Source organism: Rhinichthys klamathensis, unplaced genomic scaffold (assembly GCF_029890125.1).
Source record: "Rhinichthys klamathensis goyatoka isolate OS25496 unplaced genomic scaffold, OSU_Roscu_1.1 h1tg000441l_1, whole genome shotgun sequence".
In the NCBI taxonomy this organism is placed as follows: domain Eukaryota; kingdom Metazoa; phylum Chordata; class Actinopteri; order Cypriniformes; family Leuciscidae; genus Rhinichthys; species Rhinichthys klamathensis.
This window is the reverse complement of record NW_026606937.1, coordinates 72,501-92,468: the sequence shown is the minus strand read 5'-3', so window position 1 is coordinate 92,468 and position 19,968 is coordinate 72,501. Positions and strand designations below refer to the sequence as shown.

At 35.6% G+C, this 19,968-nt stretch overlaps 1 protein-coding gene across 1 annotated transcript in view; it reads left to right on the top strand.

Annotated features, from left to right (window-relative positions):
- Positions 1-13,497, top strand: part of LOC130071419 (zinc finger E-box-binding homeobox 1-like) — a 66,138-nt gene extending 52,641 nt beyond the window's left edge. Inside the window, exons 4-8 of the mRNA XM_056236228.1 lie at positions 79-272; positions 5,223-5,331; positions 6,940-7,949; positions 10,522-10,705; positions 13,109-13,497. Coding sequence (XP_056092203.1) covers positions 79-272; positions 5,223-5,331; positions 6,940-7,949; positions 10,522-10,705; positions 13,109-13,497 — 1,886 coding nt within the window. The remainder of the gene's footprint in view (positions 1-78; positions 273-5,222; positions 5,332-6,939; positions 7,950-10,521; positions 10,706-13,108) is intronic.
- Positions 13,498-19,968: the final 6,471 nt, after the last annotated feature.

Below are 19,968 nucleotides of genomic sequence, written 5' to 3'. Positions count from 1 at the left end.
TGTTAAATATGTATATTTTTCTTCCACAAATGCATCATGAATCAGATTAATCAGATGATCTCTCTTGCGGGTGTGCAGACGGCGGGCTGCTAAACCCCGACGCGCCACAGACGTGCCCGTTCTGCCAGCGCGAGGCGTCTCTGGGGGAACACCTGAGCTTCTGCCCGGCCCGGGACACGGGAGACGGTGTGTGTCCTCTCTGCGGGTTCAGTTCACCGTACCGGTCTCAGATGGAGCGGCACTTGACTCTCCACGCTCACACGGACGAGAAGGTACGTCACACACACACATGCAGGGGTGTGTTTCCCGTGCGACGGCGTAACTCGCTGCTTAACTAGTACGAACGATGCATCGTTGAAGAAATCAACTATAGTCACGACTGTTTCCCGAAACTGCAAATTGTGTTTTCAACCACGTTGGTTAATGACGTCACGCAGGTGTTGGAGTAATAACTACTTTTAATAAATCTGTTTAAGATCGAATTAACGTTAGATGTTTTGATATAAATTAGACATGGCATCTGAGGAATATTTCTCATTTTTCTCAGTTATTTCGCCTTACAGGTGAAACTCGAAAAATTAGAATATCGTGCAAAAGTTAAAGGGTTAGTTCACCCAAAAATAAAAATGATGTCATTAATGACTCTCCCTCGTGTCGCTCCAAGCCCGTCAGACCTCCGTTCATCTTCGGAACACAGTTTAAGATATTTTAGATTTAGTCCGAGAGCTTTCTGTCCCTCCATTGTAAATGTATGTACGGTATACTCTCCTTGTCCAGAAAGGAAATAAAGACATCATCAAAGTAGTCCATGTGACATCAGTGGGTTAGTTAGAGTGTGTTGAAGCATCGAAAATACATTTTGGTCCAAAAATAACAAAAACTACGACTTTATTCAGCATTGTATTGTGTTCCGGTTCTGTTGTGGATCCGCGTTCAGTGCCGCTGCTGACGTGTGTCTGGTGTGTGTGTGTGTCTTCCGGTTCTGTTGTGGATCCGCGTTCAGTGCCGCTGCTGACGTGTGTCTGGTGTGTGTGTGTGTGTGTCTTCCGGTTCCATTGTGGATCCGCGTTCAGTGCCGCTGCTGACGTAAGACGCTGCTGACGTGTGTCTGGTGTGTGTGTGTGTGTGTGTGTGTGTGTGTGTGTGTCTGGTGTGTGTGTGTGTGTGTGTATTCTGGTTCTGTTGTGGATCCGCGTTCAGTGCCGCTGCTGACGTAAGACGCTGCTGACGTGTGTCTAGTGTGTGTGTGTGTATTCTGGTTCTGTTGTGGATCCGCGTTCAGTGCCGCTGCTGACGTAAGACGCTGCTGACGTGTGTGTGTGTGTGTGTGTGTGTATTCTGGTTCTGTTGTGGATCCGCGTTCAGTGCCGCCGCTGACGTAAGACGCTGCTGACGTGTGTCTGGTGTGTGTGTGTGTGTGTGTGTGTATTCTGGTTCTGTTGTGGATCCGCGTTCAGTGCCGCCGCTGACGTAAGACGCTGCTGACATGTGTCTGGTGTGTGTGTGTGTGTGTATTCTGGTTCTGTTGTGGATCCGCGTTCAGTGCCGCTGCTGACGTAAGACGCTGCTGACGTGTCAAGTCAAGTCAAGTCACATTTATTTATATAGCGCTTTTCACAATACAGATTGCATCAAAGCAGCTTCACAGTGATAACATGAAAGTAGTACAACACAGTTCAATAATATTGTTGAATATTAAATATCCCCAACTAAGCAAGCCAAAAAAAGGTGTCTGGTGTGTGTGTGTGTGTATTCTGGTTCTGTTGTGGATCCGCGTTCAGTGCCGCCGCTGACGTAAGACGCTGCTGACGTGTGTCTGGTGTGTGTGTGTGTGTGTGTGTGTGTTTCGCTTCTGTTGTGGATCTGCGTTCAGTGCCGCTGCTGACGTGTGTCTGGTGTGTGTGTGTGTGTGTGTGTGTGTTTCGCTTCTGTTGTGGATCTGCGTTCAGTGCCGCTGCTGACGTGTGTCTGGTGTGTGTGTGTGTGTGTGTGTGTGTGTGACGTAAGACGCTGCTGACGTGTGTGTGTGTGTGTGTGTGTGTGTGTGAGTGTGTGTGTGTGTGTGTGTGTGTGTGTGTGTGTGTGTGTGTCTGGTGCGCCTGAGCTTCGTCTACAGTCTGAGGGAGACGCACGCTGGAAACAAAACAATCTTCGCAAACATGTCTAAGGATTTCCACACAGAGGAAGACTTGCATTTTTCTGCCCAGCCATATTTATTTGAACCCGAATACACGGACGCACCAGACACACACACACACACACACCCACCAGACACACGTCAGCAGCGTCTTACGTCAGCAGCGGCACTGAACGCGGATCCACAACAGAACCGGAACACACACACACACCAGACACACGTCAGCAGCGTCTTACGTCAGCAGCGGCACTGAACACGGATCCACAACAGAACCGGAACACACACACACACACACACCAGACACACGTCAGCAGCGGCACTGAACGCGGATCCACAACAGAACCGGAACACAATAAAATGCGGAATAAAGGCCTAGTTTTTGTTATTTTTGGACCAAAATGTATTTTCGATGCTTCAACACACTCTAACTAACCCACTGATGTCACATGGACTACTTTGATGATGTCTTTATTTCCTTTCTGGACAAGGACAGTATACCGTACATACACTCACCGGCCACTTTATTAGGTACACCTGTCCAACTGCTCGTTAACACTTAATTTCTAAGCAGCCAATCACATGGCGGCAACTCAGTGCATTTAGGCATGTAGACATGGTCAAGACAATCTCCTGCAGTTCAAACCGAGCATCAGTATGGGGAAGAAAGTTGATTTGAGTGACTTTAAACGTGGCATGAATGTTGGTGCCAGAAGGGCTGGTCTGAGTATTTCAGAAACTGCTAATCTACTGGGATTTTCACGCACAACCATCTCTAGGGTTTACAGAGAATGGTCCGAAAAAGAAAAAACATCCAGTGAGCGGCAGTTCTGTGGGCGGAAATGCCTTGTTGATGCCAGAGGTCAGAGGAGAATGGCCAGACTGGTTCGAGCTGATAGAAGGGCAACAGTGACTGAAATAACCACTCGTTCCAACCGAGGTATGCAGCAAAGCATTTGTGAAGCCACAACACGCACAACCTTGAGGCGGATGGGCTACAACAGCAGAAGACTCCACCGGGTACCACTCATCTCCACTACAAATAGGAAAAAGAGGCTACAATTTGCAAGAGCTCACCAAAATTGAACAGTTGAAGACTGGAAAAATGTTGCCTGGTCTGATGAGTCTCGATTTCTGTTGAGACATTCAGATGTTAGAGTCAGAATTTGGCGTAAACAGAATGAGAACATGGAACCATCATGCCTTGTTACCACTGTGCAGGCTGGTGGTGGTGGTGTAATGGTGTGGGGGATGTTTTCCTGGCACACTTTAGGCCCCTTAGTGCCAATTGGGCATCGTTTAAATGCCACGGCCTACCTGAGCATTGTTTCTGACCATGTCCATCCCTTTATGGCCACCATGTACCCATCCTCTGATGGCTACTTCCACCATGTCACAAAGCTCTAATCATTTCAAATTGGTTTCTTGAACATGACAATGAGTTCACTGTACTAAAATGGCCTCCACAGTCACCAGATCTCAACCCAATAGAGCATCTTTGGGATGTGGTGGAACGGGATATTCGCATCATGGATGTGCAGCCGACAAATCTGCGGCAACTGTGTGATGCCATCATGTCAATATGGACCAAACTCCCTGAGGAATGCTTCCAGCACCTTGTTGAATCTATGCCACGAAGAATTGAGGCAGTTCTGAAGGCAAAAGGGGGTCCAACCCGTTACTAGCATGGGGTACCTAATAAAGTGGCCGGTGAGTGTACATTTACAATGGAGGGACAGAAAGCTCTCGGACTAAATCTAAAATATCTTAAACTGTGTTTCGAAGATGAACGGAGGTCTGACGGGCTTGGAGCAACACGAGGGAGAGTCATTAATGACATAAGTTTAATTTTTGGGTGAACGAACCCTTTAAGAGTTTTCTGTTAAAACAGTGTCGTGTTTAATAACTAATGATCGCTGCGACGGAAGTGAATCAATTAAAACTAACTTTAGCTGGGAAATAACGTTATTCTAGAGCTGCTGTAAAGCCAACACAATCTATGTTACTGTAATCTCCTGTTATCACTGTAAAGCTGCTTTGGAACAATCTCCATTGTTAAAAGCGCTGTATAAATGAAGATGACTCCAAACTAAAATTAAAACCAATCCATTGAACGAATTTTAAGATATTAGCAAATGTCTGAGCTGCTCGTTTCCATTCAACCCCCAAAACAAACAAATCCCCACCATCATAACAGTAATCCATAACACTTGTGCAATGCGTTTACTCTCACATCATGACTTCAGAAGGGCTGGGCGATAAACAATATCATATCGATGATGATAAGCTCTGGACATTTTTACTTGATATGGAATAATCTAACAGCCTCTCACATACAGGTGCAACTCGAAAAATTAGAATATGGTGCAAAAGTTTATTTATTTCAGTAATTCAACTTAAAAGGTGAAACTAATATATTATATAGACTCATTACATGCAAAGTGAGATATTTCAAGCCTTTATTTGTTATAATTTTGATGATTATGGCTTACAGCTTATGAAAACCCCAAATTCAAAATTAGAATATTGTGAAAAGGTTTTCATAAGCTGTAACTTTGCATGTAATGAGTCTATATAATATATTAGTTTCCCCTTTTAAGTTGAATTACTGAAATAAATGAACTTTTGCACGATATTCTAATTTTTCGAGTTTCACCTGTATTTCCAGATTCAATCATAGGCTCGTTCTTACACACTAGAGCTCGTTCACACATGCGCACTCTTCAAAAACTACGCTTTAAATCTCGACAAACTAAAAACGTAAATGACATTTGTATGTATTCTAAATAAAAGACACAGGTTGCACTGAATGTCAGTTTGCTTATTTTGCTCAAGATAAGGATTTATTGAGTCCACATGTCATGCAAACTAGAAACTCGTCTTCTAACCACAAACACACAACTCTGCGATGCTGTTTGCGAATGTTCGTTAGAACGATGGTTTCGGGAAACACAGACTCGTTGAACTGCTGATAACGACGGAACTTGCGACCATTTTTGGCTAACGTTGCTTTTGGGAAACACACCCCAGAACGAATGACACGCATGTAGACGTGTGCTAACTGCTCATGATTTCATGTATGTCCCAGAACTCCTTGTCTGAGCCCAGTATGGAGAGCAGGAAGTTCAAGTGTAATCAGTGTGGAAAAGCCTTTAAATACAAGCATCACCTCAAAGAGCACCTGCGCATCCACAGTGGTAAGAAACACAACCCGCCAAAGTGGATTCAAAGAATGCACAAGTCATATTTCACACAAAATTTACATTGTGCATGAAGAAAATAAATATTTTACCAGGACTTCTCTGCCTTGACATTATTTTTTAGGGAACTATTTATATGCTAAATTCTTCAACATTTATATGCTAAATTCCTATTGCTGTAATGTAGGGGGGAAATATTTTTATAGTAATGAAAATTAAAATTATCTGGACACATTTATTTTTGTATATATATATATATATATATATATATATATATAAAGAGAGAGAGAGAAAATTATATAAAATATATATTAAAAAAATTATAATTCAAAAATATTAAGTTAATACATTTATTTATGTATATTAATTATCCTATAATATACTGTATATTATTCACATAATTCAAAATATTTTTTTGGTTTTGGTGTAAAATAAGCCAATTTCCGCAACATAAGAAAACCAAAACTTTTTAGAAACAAATCACATTTTGGTAAATCATAAGCATAACAGTCATAATTATGGCATAATAAGTAAGGAATATATTATTTAAAAAGTTGTTGATGCATTATAAAAATTATGACTTAGTTATACACACAAGTCACACTTTTTGTCATAATTATGACATTTTGTGTCATGAGATTCAATAAATTCCTCTACATATACTTCTAAAACCATTATTATGCTGAATAAAGCAATTTAAAAAAAAATTACGATAAAAAACATGCATGAGAATAAAAACACACCAATTAAGTACAATTTAAGTCCACCTGTGGTAAAAACAAACAAACAAGTGTGTAATGTTGTTTATGTGTCTATGTGGTGTTTTTAATACGCTTTAAGACAAACCATGTATAAGTTCATAAGTCGACAGCATTGCTGAGTATTTTCTGCTTAAAACTGCAGTGAACCAAAGACAGTCTCAAAAACACGGTTTCCTACCATCACAAACGTGACCAATCCCGTCACAAGGGGGCGGGGCTTTTCCTATCATTGCTATCACATGTTCTGTGTAACTTTATCAACAGATTACTAGATGTTTGATAACGTAGTCAAGCCAACAGTTAATCATATTTACTGTTATGAGTCCGACGTTGTAGAGAGCACATTAATATTCTTCTAGAAGAGCCTTTATGATTCACTCTTTCTCTTCTTCTGAATCAGTTTCTGTTTCAAACATAGTCGGCTGAATTAAACCAATATTTCCACTTGGATCAGGTAATCCGAGCTGGAGTGGGTGAGTGAGTGGAGGCGGGGCTCATTTGCATATTCATGAATCCACGCATACTAAATGAAGCAATGATGTCGAGTTACATTCAAGCTATTTTAAGGCATGAAGAAATGATTTTCACAGGAAAAAACATTTAAATGTCTCATTTTGATTATCAAAGATGAGTTTTAAGGGATTAAGTTATCGACACGGGGCTCATTTGCATATTCACAGAACCGCGTATATCGAATGAAGGAAGGGTGTCGAGTTACATTCAAGCTATTTTAAGGCATGAAGAAATTATTTTCACAGGAATAAAAACATTTAAATATGTCATTTTGATTATCAAATATGAGATTTAAGGGATACAGTTATGGACTGAATCTCTGTGTCCACAGGTGAGAAGCCGTATGAGTGCTCGAACTGTAAGAAGCGCTTCAGTCACTCGGGATCCTACAGTTCACACCTCAGCAGCAAGAAGTGCCTCAGTGGGAACGCAGCTCATTTTAACGGACACTCCCATCATGCGTACTTGACGCCCGTCTTCCCATCGCCCACGTCGCCCCCTGTGGTCGGCGGGAGAAACTGCAGCCGGGGAAAGTTCCCGCTTGAGTCCGCCGTTCCCGTTTTGAGCCGGACGTGGGATCCCGCGGATGATTTGGCCATGAGGACGGGTGTGTTTAAAGGCACAACGTTGCTACCGTTGCTTCAGTCGCGTAGTAAATTCGAACACCTCCTTCAGGAGATGCTCCGTCGGGAGGTGGGAGACGAGGCGCGGAAAAACAAGAGATCAACAGCGTGTAATAACCTGTCGTCGCCACAGCGCGCATCTTGGCATTCGGTCCCGCAGCAAATCCTCGTGCCTTTACCAACACCATTGCAACTAGCGCAAGATTCCCCCCACAAACACTGGCTGGGAGAAGAAGGTGGCCCGACATCACCCACGTTACCCGAACGCAAGCACCTCCGGTATGGCTCGCCAACTTATCTGGATCTGTCAATCAACACATCTCCACGACAACCAACCTATCATATTCAGAGCGAACCTTTAGACTTATCCATCCCTAAACCTCATTCGGCATCCGCCGTGCCACGAGAGACCAGAACTTGTAATGGTTACTCGCCGCAACGAGAACGACGCGATGGTGAGACTGTGTTTAAGAGATTGACTCCGCCCTCCCAGCAGCAGGTGGGCGGGGCTTATGTGCCATCGCCGCTGTTTAGCAGCACGGTGTTCAGCAGCTACCCTCTCTTCAGTCACATGATCCCAGGACACAACGGTCTAACATCACTTCCTCTCACGCCACCAACACCAAGCCCAGGCTTCCTGTCTCCAGTGGCGTATATGGTGGAGGCGGAGCCAGAGCCAATGCTGAAGAGAATCCAGCATGAAAGACATTCGATTATGGTAAGAGCAAACACTCATAAAGGTTTTAAGATTTATAATGCACATTTAATCAGAAAACGACTGCAGCAACGCCAAAAATAAGTTAAAATTTGTAAAAAATATTATATTAATTGTAACAAAAATATATTTGAAATATGTGTAATACAATCTGAAAATAAAAATCATATTCGTTATAACAAACACATATTCTAAATATGTATAATAAAATATACAAATATGACATTCAGCATAACAGAAATGTATTCTAAATATGCATAATAAAATATATAAATAAAAATATAATATTTATTTTAACATAAAAATATTCTAAATATGTATAACAAAATATAAAAATAAGAATGATGTTCATCATAAGAAAAATATTCTAAATATGCACAATAAAATATAAAAATGAATATATGACATTCAGCATAAGAAAAATGTATTCTAAATATGCATAATAAAATATTGAAATAAAATATATGACATTCAGCATAGGAAAAATGTATTCTAAATATGCATAATAAAATATAAAAAATGTATAATATTCATCATAACAAATTTATTCTATGTATAATAAAATATACAAATAATATATTTATCATAACAAAAATGTTTTCTAAATATATATAATAAAGTAAAAAAAAATATGATATTCATTATAACAAAAAGGTAGTCTAAATATGTATAATAAAATATAAAAATATGACGTTTATCATAAATTTATTTTAAACATCTATAATAAATGTAATGTAATGTAATGGCTTGACAAGCATATTTCCTGTCCTGAGGCGACTCTGTTGAAACAGGAAGTTGGGGGCGAACATATTGACGTTATTATTAATTTTATAAAATACCCAATAGCCTTTGATTTGCATCAAAGTGAACAATAATACACCCTTGAGTGCAAGAACAATTTTTTGGTTTATTTTCACAGAAGACAAAGACTTTTAAATGTGTTTATTTGTATAGCTCTTTTTACAATACACATTTATTAAAAGCAGCTTTACAGAAAATCATGATGTTAATGTTTATATCATCTTAATATCTTCATGCCTTATAGTTGCATTTCTGGACGATAATATAGTTTATCTGCTAAAAATATGTGGACTCGCATCCAGACGGTCATAAACCCGTCAGACATGGACTAAAAGCAATAAAAGATTTCATGTTTTCTGTAGTATTTACAGTTAATGATCTGAACACAACAATCATTATTTATTATTTTAACACATTTAATTAAAATTAGCAAATGCCACAAATAAAAAATAATTAAAAATTAATAAATTAATTGTATATGTGTGTGTGTGTGTGTGTTAATTAATATAATATCAGATTTATTCAATTTCCTTTGAAAATACTAGTACTCATGAATCAAATGAAATGATATTAGAATGAGAAAGACTGATTTTACACTCTTAGTCATAAAATGAGAATATGAAACATTTACACACACAAAACCATTCTCACTCACTCACTCACACACACTCACACATACACACACACACGCACACATGCACACACACGCACTCACATACGCACACACACATGCACTCACACACACACTCTCAGACACACACACACACACACACACACACACACACACTCTCACACACACTCTCTCACACACACACACACACACACTCACTCTCACACACACACACACACACACACACACTCGCACACACACACACACACTCACACACACACACACACACACACACACACACACACACACACACACACTCGCACACACACACACACACACACACACTCACACACACACACACACACACTCACACACACACACACACACACACTGTGGTACTGCAACAGCTGCATGGCCGCTCTCCTCTGATCTTGCAGTTTTGGTGAACATGTTTCCTCTGCTCGAGCTGTAAACAAACGCGCGCGCGAGGGAAATTCCCCTCATGATGTCAAAGGGCAACAAGAGCGTGTTCGTTTCCACACGGCCGCACACTGATCTCATCATCACTCGTCATCACACGCTCCACTCAGACACTTCACATGTCAAATATAGAAAGAAATGTCATCTAGTCTTATTGGATCGAGCATAACAATAAATGAACATACTCTGCATCTGCTAAATGAATAAATCTAAAAATACACCCAACACGATTAAATGATTATTACATGCAAAGTGAGATATTTCAAGCCTTTATTTGTTATAATTTTAATGATTATGGCTTACAGCTTATGAAAACCTTTCACAATACGGTATTCTAATTTTGAATTTGGGGTTTTCATAAGCTGTAATCCATAATCATCACAATTATAACAAATAAAGGCTTGACATATCTCACTTTGCATGTAATGAGTCTATATAATATATTAGTTTCACCTTTTAATTTGAATTACTGAAATAAATGAACTTTTGCACCATATTCTCATTTTTCGAGTTTCACCTGTACATGTAGCACTAAAATGGTCATATTTAGTGTTAAGTGGATTGCATAAAAAAGTGTCCTGAAATATACGCCATTCTCATATGCATATGCATTTATTAAAATAGAAATGAATGATTTTGGTGAGCTTGATAATAACCACGCTTTCCCTGCTGTCTCGGGTCCAGACTGAAGCCGTGAGCCGCGGCGTTCCGGAGTTCCTGTCTCTGATGGAGGATGGGATGGATGGAGAGATCGGCTCCGGGAGGAAGAGGCTGAGGAAGACTGAGGAAGGATTGTACGCCTGCGATATCTGTGACAAAACCTTCCAGAAGAGTAGCTCTCTCCTGCGACATAAATATGAGCACACGGGTACTGACGTCATATCTCAAACACCCACCGCTTCCAGATCAGCTTTAGTTCAGAAGAGTCTTCTCATCACAAACATGAGCGAAAAATCAGATGATTAGCAGAATCTTCAGGCTCTTGGAATCAAATCAAACAATGAAAGTCAATGAGGATGAACTCTGTCAAAAATTAATTATATACTGTCAATTATTATATATATATATATATATATACAGTATAAGTAAAAGACATGTGCATAGTATTTATATATAATTTTTATATATATTTTATATATGCAAAAATTTATAATATTATATGTATATGTAAAACATATAATATTCTTAAGTAAATTAATATAATATAAACTAAAATATGATGTGTTTAAATTAAAAATATTAAATATAATACTTAAAATAAGTAGAAAATATATAGTATTTATTTATATTTTATATAATATTTATTTATTTGATATATATAACACTTTACAATATACAAAACTTTAAGTAAAAAAATACAGTATTCTTAAGTAAATTAATATATATACGTATATTATTCATTTTACGCATATCAAATATATAAGTATAAATACATATAAAAATACTTAGTAATATACAGTATGTATAAAACATACATATAGTATTTTGAAGTATATATATATATATATATATATATAGTCAATTAAATTGTATACATATTATTTTTATATGAAATATTATATATGTAATCATATATATTAAATTCTATAATATAATAAATATATTACATTTAGATTTTTAAAAAATAATACATATTTTTTATTTAAAGTATTGTATGATATTTTGTGTGTGTATATATATATATAGTTTTCTTAAGTATTTATATACACAATACTTAAAAATACTATATATATATATATTCAGAGAAAGCCACAGATACTTAAAATAAGTAGAAAATATATAGTATTTATTTATATTTTATATAATATTTATTTATTTGATATAACACTTTACAATATACAAAACTTTAAGTAAAAAAATACAGTGTTCTTAAGTAAATTAATATATGTAAACTTCAATTATTATATGTATATTATTCATTTTAAGCATATAAAATAAATAGGTATAAATACATATAAAAATACTTAGTAATATACAGTATGTATAAAACATAGGCCTACATATACTATTTTGAAGTGTATATATATATGACTATATATATATAGTCAATTAAATTGTGTATATATTATTTTTATATGAAATGTTATATATTTAATCATATATATTATATAATATAGTAAATATATTACATTTTCTATATATGTATATACATATAACATTTAGATTTTTAAAATATCATATATTTTTATTTAAAGTATTGTATGATATTTTGTGTGTGTGTGTATATATATATATATATATATATAGTTTTCTTAAGTATTTATATACATAATACTTAAAAATACTATATATATACAGTATATTCAGAGAAAGACATAGATACTTAAAATAAGTAGAAAATATATAGTATTTATTAATATTTGTATAATTTATTTATTTTATATATATATATATCACTACAATATACAAGACTTTAAGTAAAAAAATACAGTATTCTTAAGTAAATTAATATATATAAACTTCAATTATTATATGTATATTACTCATTTTAAGCATATCAAATATGTAAGTACAAAAACATCTGAAAATACTTAGTAATATACAGTATATAAAACATACATATAGTATTTTGATGTGTATATATATACATATAGTCAATTAAATTGTATATTATTTTTATATTAAATATTATATATTTAATCTAGGGCTGTCAAATGATTAATCGTGATTAATCACATTCAAAAATTTTTTATTTTTACATAATATATGTGGGTGCACTGTGTATAATTATTTTATATATATACACACGTGCTTGTATATATTTAAGAAATATTTTCATGTATATACTGTATATAGATTTATATATAATTTATATTATATATAAGTATAAATATTTTATATATAAATAATATTTTTTTCTTAAATATACATGCATGTGTGTGTATTTATATATATACAAAATAATTATACACAGTGCACCCACATATATTATGTAAAAAAACTTTTATTTTGGATGTGATTAATCATGATTAATCATTTGACAGCCCTAATTTAATCATATATATTATATAATATAGTAAATATATTACATTTTCTATATATGTATATACATATAACATTTAGATTTTTAAAATATCATATAATTTTTATTTAAAGTATTGTATGATATTTTGTGTGTGTATATATATATATATATATATATATATATATATAGTTTTCTTAAGTATTTATATACACAATACTTAAAAATACTATATTTATATATATATATATATATATTGAGAGAAAGCCCGAGATATCTGGAGTCTAACTGCACTTTCTGCTCCTGTAGGAAAGCGACCTCACGAGTGTCAGACCTGTAAGAAGGCCTTTAAACACAAGCATCATTTGATTGAACACAGTCGTTTGCACTCGGGAGAAAAACCGTATCAGTGCGACAAGTGTGGCAAACGCTTCTCTCACTCGGGCTCGTACTCTCAGCACATGAACCACCGCTACGCCTTCTGCAGTCGAGACAGTGACCCGGACGGGGCCGCTCCCGAGGGGCCCGCTTTCCTCAGCGACTCCAGCATGGAGGGAACGGCGCTGGAGTTCAGAGACGAGGAGGACGAGGAGGAAGAGGAAAACTCCCTCAGGAACCACACCTATGATGGAGACAGAGAGGAAGACACCGAGGAAAAACCCCCCGGAAGTGAGAAACATGAAGACATGACGGAGTGAGACGAGACACTCTTCAGCGGGGTTCACCAAAGATGTGGAAAACACACACTCGCGTCCTCTGTAGTGTTCCAAGCGACCAAAGACAAACATATAAACCAACACACACGTGTCTCCAAGGACTCCATTCATCGCCACAATCCAGAGCTGAAATCACTGTGAGCGGCAGAAAGCTCAGAAGAAATGACTCGAGACCAGGAATTAATGACCAGGAAAAACGGCCGAGAATGGGTCATTTTTTGCACCAAATTCAATTTAATATGAAATTATGTGTTGCATTAAAAATTATGCCTGTTTTTAGGACCATCAAGAGTTTTCACACTGGCATTAAATTATCATTACTGTAAGGGGAAAATTATATTATTATTATTTTTTATATCAATCTGATATTATATATATATATATAATCTCATCTTTATTATTGAAATGCTAAAAAAAATTATACATGGTATTTGTACTGCATTTGCTGATATAAAAATGTTAAAAATAATTGCATTACGAAAATTATATTATTTTTTAAATCAATCTGATATCAAACGATATATATATAATCTCAACTTTATTATTGTAATGCAAAAATATTGTATACATGGTATTTGTACTGCCTTAAATTTATGCTGATATAAAAATGCATTACAAAAACTTACTGAAATTTAACAAAAATGTCACAATGCAAAAATCTTAATGGTTCTAAAAGTTGGCTTCATTTTCTTTTTTCTTTATATTATATATATATATATAATGTTTTTCCTTTTGATTTTAGATTGAAACATGACCTCATGCTCCTTAAATATTTACATGAGACAACCACAGGTATTGAAATATTAAATATTTCTACAGTCTAGGATTTGACCAGCATTCACAGTTAATGGAGGGTTAGTTGATGGATCATTCGGGCGGCTTTTATGGTTTTCTATGTCATAATTATCTCGGACTATAACTCACAACAAGATTAAACACAGATTTGTCATCTATGAACTGGAAAAACTGTCAAATTGGCTGATAATGACCTCAAACTTTCAGCACGAGCTGTTCAAATATTTGATCAAATCCTGTTCATGTTGCAATACTATCATAAAGTGTCCTTTTGAGAAAGAAATATGCAAAGCTGGAATCCATAAGCATAAAGTGTGTATTATGAGTTGCACTGAACACGACCTCAGAAACGGCTTCATACTGCCAATTATGCAAATAAACATGCAAGAATTCAACATTCAACTATTAAAGTGCAAAACGGTGCTTCATTCATTTATAAGTGGACTTTTCTTTATACATGCTGAGTTTCCCTGTAAACACGCACCAAAAAGCTTCTTGCACACGAGAATCGTGCAGTATTTTCACCAGTGTTATTTTTATACAAAATTTGTAAGCTTTGTTGAAATGTTAATACATAATCTTTGTAATAAAGTTGTACATATTTAAAAAAAAAAAAAAAAAAACGGTCGCTGGAGTTTTTATTGTGCTCTTCACAATTATAATTGTCTTGCTCTGAAAGTGTTTATATAAGAAACACTATATTTGTAATGACTGAAAAATGCAGTGTCATGATTATTCATCACACAGATCGTAAATCATTTCTTTTTACTGTAATGATTTCTTTCTAATGACATGAAATGAGTGGCGTTGAGTTGAGGTAAGTGTCACTTTACCGTGGTAATGGGGGGGTCCCGCTGACACTACTGACTCAAAACGGCACAGATTTCAGGCCTCCACCTAAACACTCGTAGTGTGGTTACGGTCAGTCAGTCAGCAAGCGGATGTTGTTTTACATTTTTATAACATTTAGTTCTATAATGGTCTCTGGGTTTAGAGAAGATGCCAATGGAAATGCCACAAAAGAAATGAACTCATCACCAGTATAATTAAAGCAACTTCAACTTTCTTTATAAGTTATACCTACAAGTTTCAATTTGAAGTCAGTTTAATGTAATTTAAGTTAGCCAATTACATTATACTTAATTTACTTAAAGTCCCCCTAATTTTATTCCTTAAAACTCATCTTTGATCACAAAAATTACTAATTTAAGCGTTTTTTCCTTGAAAAAAAAAATCTTCATATATAGTTAAAATATCTTGAATGTAACTCGACACCCTCGCCTCATTTAGTATGCGCGGTTCTATGAATATGCAAATGAGCCCCGCCTCCACTCACTCACTCAGCTCAGAGATCCACTGGTTGACGATCACACGTTGATCTGATTGGTTACAAGGTCGTTTGTGACGTCAGAAACACCAGCGATTTCAAACCGTGTTTTTGAGACTGTCTTTGGTTCACTGCAGTTTTAAGGAGGAAATACTCAGCAATGCTGTCGACTTATGAACTTACACATGGTGTGTCTTAAAGCGTATTAAAAACACCACATAGACACATAAACAACATTAAAAGCTTGATTATCACCACAGGGGGACTTTAATTTAAGGGAGCAAGTAAACTTAAATGTACACTGTAAAAGTTGCTCACTTAATTAGGTACAATCAACTTGGATTTTTAAGTAATTACAACTTTAAACCACATTAAACTGACCTGTTAAATTAGTTGAATCTTGTAGTATCATTTATAAAAAAAAGTTGAAATTGCTTAACTTATTTTGATGAGTTAAAGCAATGTAAAAACATATCTTGTCATGACTTAATGATCATATAATTTTTTACAGTGCACACTTTAACTTTTTTTGGTTCAAAACTTATCAAATTTAGTCCCTTAGTCCCTTCTTCAAAAATGTGTTCCGTCTCACCCTGATTCACTATGGTAAGCCTATTATAATGTTGCAGACAGCTCGAAATTGGGATTTTTCCAACCTCGTTCTTGGAAATAACTTCTGGAACATTCGACCTGTGAACTCGCCAACTCGGTGAAGCCTACATCCTCGATCAACCACAACCTCAGCGAGACATTTACGTTTAAAAACCTTCGTTTTTGCTTTTCGTTAGCTGTTTTGAAAGCAATTTTATGTAGTTTTTATTCAGTTTTTGCCATAATTGAACAAAACAAGACTCGTGTCGTGGCGACATCATGTGGTCAATAACGTGAAGTGTGATTGGCTGGAACTCTCAGAGGGCTGAAGTGGGACATTTAATTTAGGATATTTGGGATATCCTCGTCTGGAACGCAGCACGAGTGTTTATATTTTAGACTAAGAAATGTTTCGCAGGAAATTGCGTACACATCTGGCACTGACGGACCCGTGCGTGTCTCGTCATATCCGTAAATAAAGAAAAGTTGTTCCGGCAGTTTGGGCTTTTCTGAGAACTGAGGGATTTTAAATGTTGTAAAAGTGACGCAGAGATGATGGTGAGTAAGGTGTTTTATTGAACAGATAAATTGCCATGTAGCTCTCTAACAGAGTTAATTGTGAAGATCATTTCATTATACTAGTTGTTTTAGCACTGTTAGAATTTATTTAAGTACCGTGTCTTTTAATTGGTAAAGCTACACTAACATCTTCAGCTAGTCATTTGAGATAATTTCCATCGAAACTGGTTGTATCTTTGAAGCCTAGCAGTGAATGTTTTATAAACCGTAGGATCTAGGCCTAATCATATTCATCCGCACAGTCACGCAGAGCCGAAGCACAACCAAAACAAAGTTCTTCCGCAAAGTGTACAGTTTTGTAAACCGCTTTAAGGCCAAAAGTTACATAGTGTAAATAGCTGGAATCTTTTTACACTGCAGTAAACTTATTGAAATTAAAATAAATCCTCTATAGAACAAGTGATACTTACATTAGAAGTAATCCAGCTGCTCGTTTTTGACCATTATTAATGCATGTAAACCGTTTTATGAGCTGATATGAGTCTCATTGCTATATTATCTTCTGTCACTTCAGAATAAATCAAAACAGAAAGTCTTTTCATATTGATTTTATGTTTTTATTGTCACAATTCTGAAATGCAGAATTTAAAGGAAGAAAAAGCAAGTTACAGCGATTGAGTCGTCTTCATCGTGGACTCATAACGAAAGGAAACGTCACACAAAACTGAGAGTTCATACATTAAAATAAAATATTCAGAGTCTCTGAACATCGTAGGAGAGTTTTCAGAAACATGAGGAGAGACAATGAATCACGCTATCGTCCACAAGCCTCTTTAAAGAACTAGTTCTCTTACAAATCATCATTGATGTCTCCTGTATGAACACAAAAGGAGATGTTTAGCACAATGTACACAGTCCTGTTCAAAATACGGAAATGCGATAAAGATTTGAAAGCTGAAAGAGAATTTTTCCAGTTTCTTTTTCCGTGGCTTAAACATTTTGTGTTTCACAGAAGAAAGAAACTCAAACCGGTTTTGGAGTGACATGAAGGAGAGTAAATGATAATTTTTGGGTGAATCATCGTTTTAAGCTTATAAACAGGCCGTGAAGGTTCATCTAATAATGTGACCTCGAAGGGCAACAACACTGAATTATTTCAGAAATAACAATATATATATATATATATATATCTCAGTCCTTTCTGTTCTACTTTTGGAGAACTTATCCAGAAACCTTCTTTGTGGCCCCTTGTGGAATTGAAATAATAAGAAAATAAAAAAATGAATAAATATATAAAATCAAACATTAAAAAGTGTGTAAGCGTTCCCGGTTCTTTTCTTCAGCCTGGATCTTTTTGTCGAGAGCCAAAGCCACAGTCCATATAAAATTACCAAACCGCGGCGTGTGTGTGTGTGTGTGTGGGGGGTGGGGGGGGGGACATTTTTTAAACATATGCATTTTTAGTTCTTCTTTTGTTCTGTTATTAAAAGCAGAGTTTTGGACAAATGGCAGCGGAGCTCCACCCGCTCTGAGACTGGCACAACACACACACACACACACACACACACTCTCTCTCTCTCTCTCTCTCTCTCTCTCTCTCTCTCTCTCTCTCTCTCTCTCTCTCTCTCTCACACACACACACACACACCTCTGAGCTTCCTCTCTCTCTCACACACACACACACACACACACACACACACACACACACACACACACACACACACACACACACACACACACACACACACACACAAACACACACACACCTCTGAGCTTCCTCTATCTCTCACACAGACACTCAGCGACCGCATCGGAACAATGGAAAGGAAATTACGTTGCATTCTGGAGCGAATTGCACCCAGTTTTATTTCTCCATTAAAAGGCGAGTAAATGACTCGAACTTTTGACCTGCGCTGATATTTATTATTATTGAGTGACACGTACAGCTTTATTTGAAAGCTTTTAGTCTTTTGCTTTGTGCATTAAAACTACACAAGCTCTGAGAAGGGAATAATTTGAGAGAAAAACACTTAAAAGGCACTAGGGATTAAATCTGTTGAAAGACGGATCGACACACACACACACACACACACACACACACACACACACACACACACACACACAGTAAATCTCACAAAACCAGTCACTTTCAGGTCACCCAAAAACATCATATTTTTGCATAATATTGTTCGTTATAATTAATTAAATCATAATTTATTACTCATTATCAGTGTTGGGTGTAATGCATTACCGAGTAATTAATTACTACAATTTAATTACTTTTCCCTTAATTTTAAAAAAAGAAATTACTCTTAATTTTCTGTAATTTAATTAGTTACTTCTGATGTAATTGCATTAATTCTATATAAAACAATAGTTGATCTAACAAAACATCCTTTTCTTTATGCAAAATTTTGTTTATATTTTTAGAGAACACTTTAGAGAACTTTGAAGAATTTGTACTGTACAAAAATTAAAAACATCTGGATGCACTGGAAATGTATGGTGAAAATGTTTAATTGTCATTAAAATAATATCTTATCGATCCTAAAAATTCATTTTCTTTATACAAATTTTTTAAAATATTTTTTTAGACAAAACTTTAGAGAGCTTTGGAAAATTTTCACTGTACAATTTTTTTTAAACACACCTGGATGCACTGAAAATGTATAATTTCATTTAAATATTATCTTATCGATCCTAAAAAAAAAAAAATTCTTTATGCAATTGAGAATATTTTTACAGACAACACTTAAAAAGATGTGGAGAATTTTTACTGTACACAAAAACAAAAACATCTGGATGCACTGGAAATGTTTAATTGTCATTAAAATAATATCTTATCAATCCTAAAAATCCACATTCTTTACGAACAACTTAGTTTTTTACAGAAAAAAAAATCTTTTTTTTTTCTTTTTTTTGAGAATTTGTACTGTACAAAATAAAAATGTAAATGTACTGAAAATGTATGGTGAAAATGTTTAATTGTCATTTAAATATTATCTTAACGATCCTAAAAAAATCCTTTTCTTTATGCGAAATTGTGCTTATATTTTTTTAGAGACAAAACTTTAGAAATTTGGGGTTATTTTTACTGTACAAAAAAAAAATCTGGATGCACTGAAAATGTATGGTGAAAATGTTTAATTGTCATTCAAATATTATCTTAATGATCCTAAAAACGTATTTTCTTTATGCAAATTTTTGTTTCTATTTTTTAC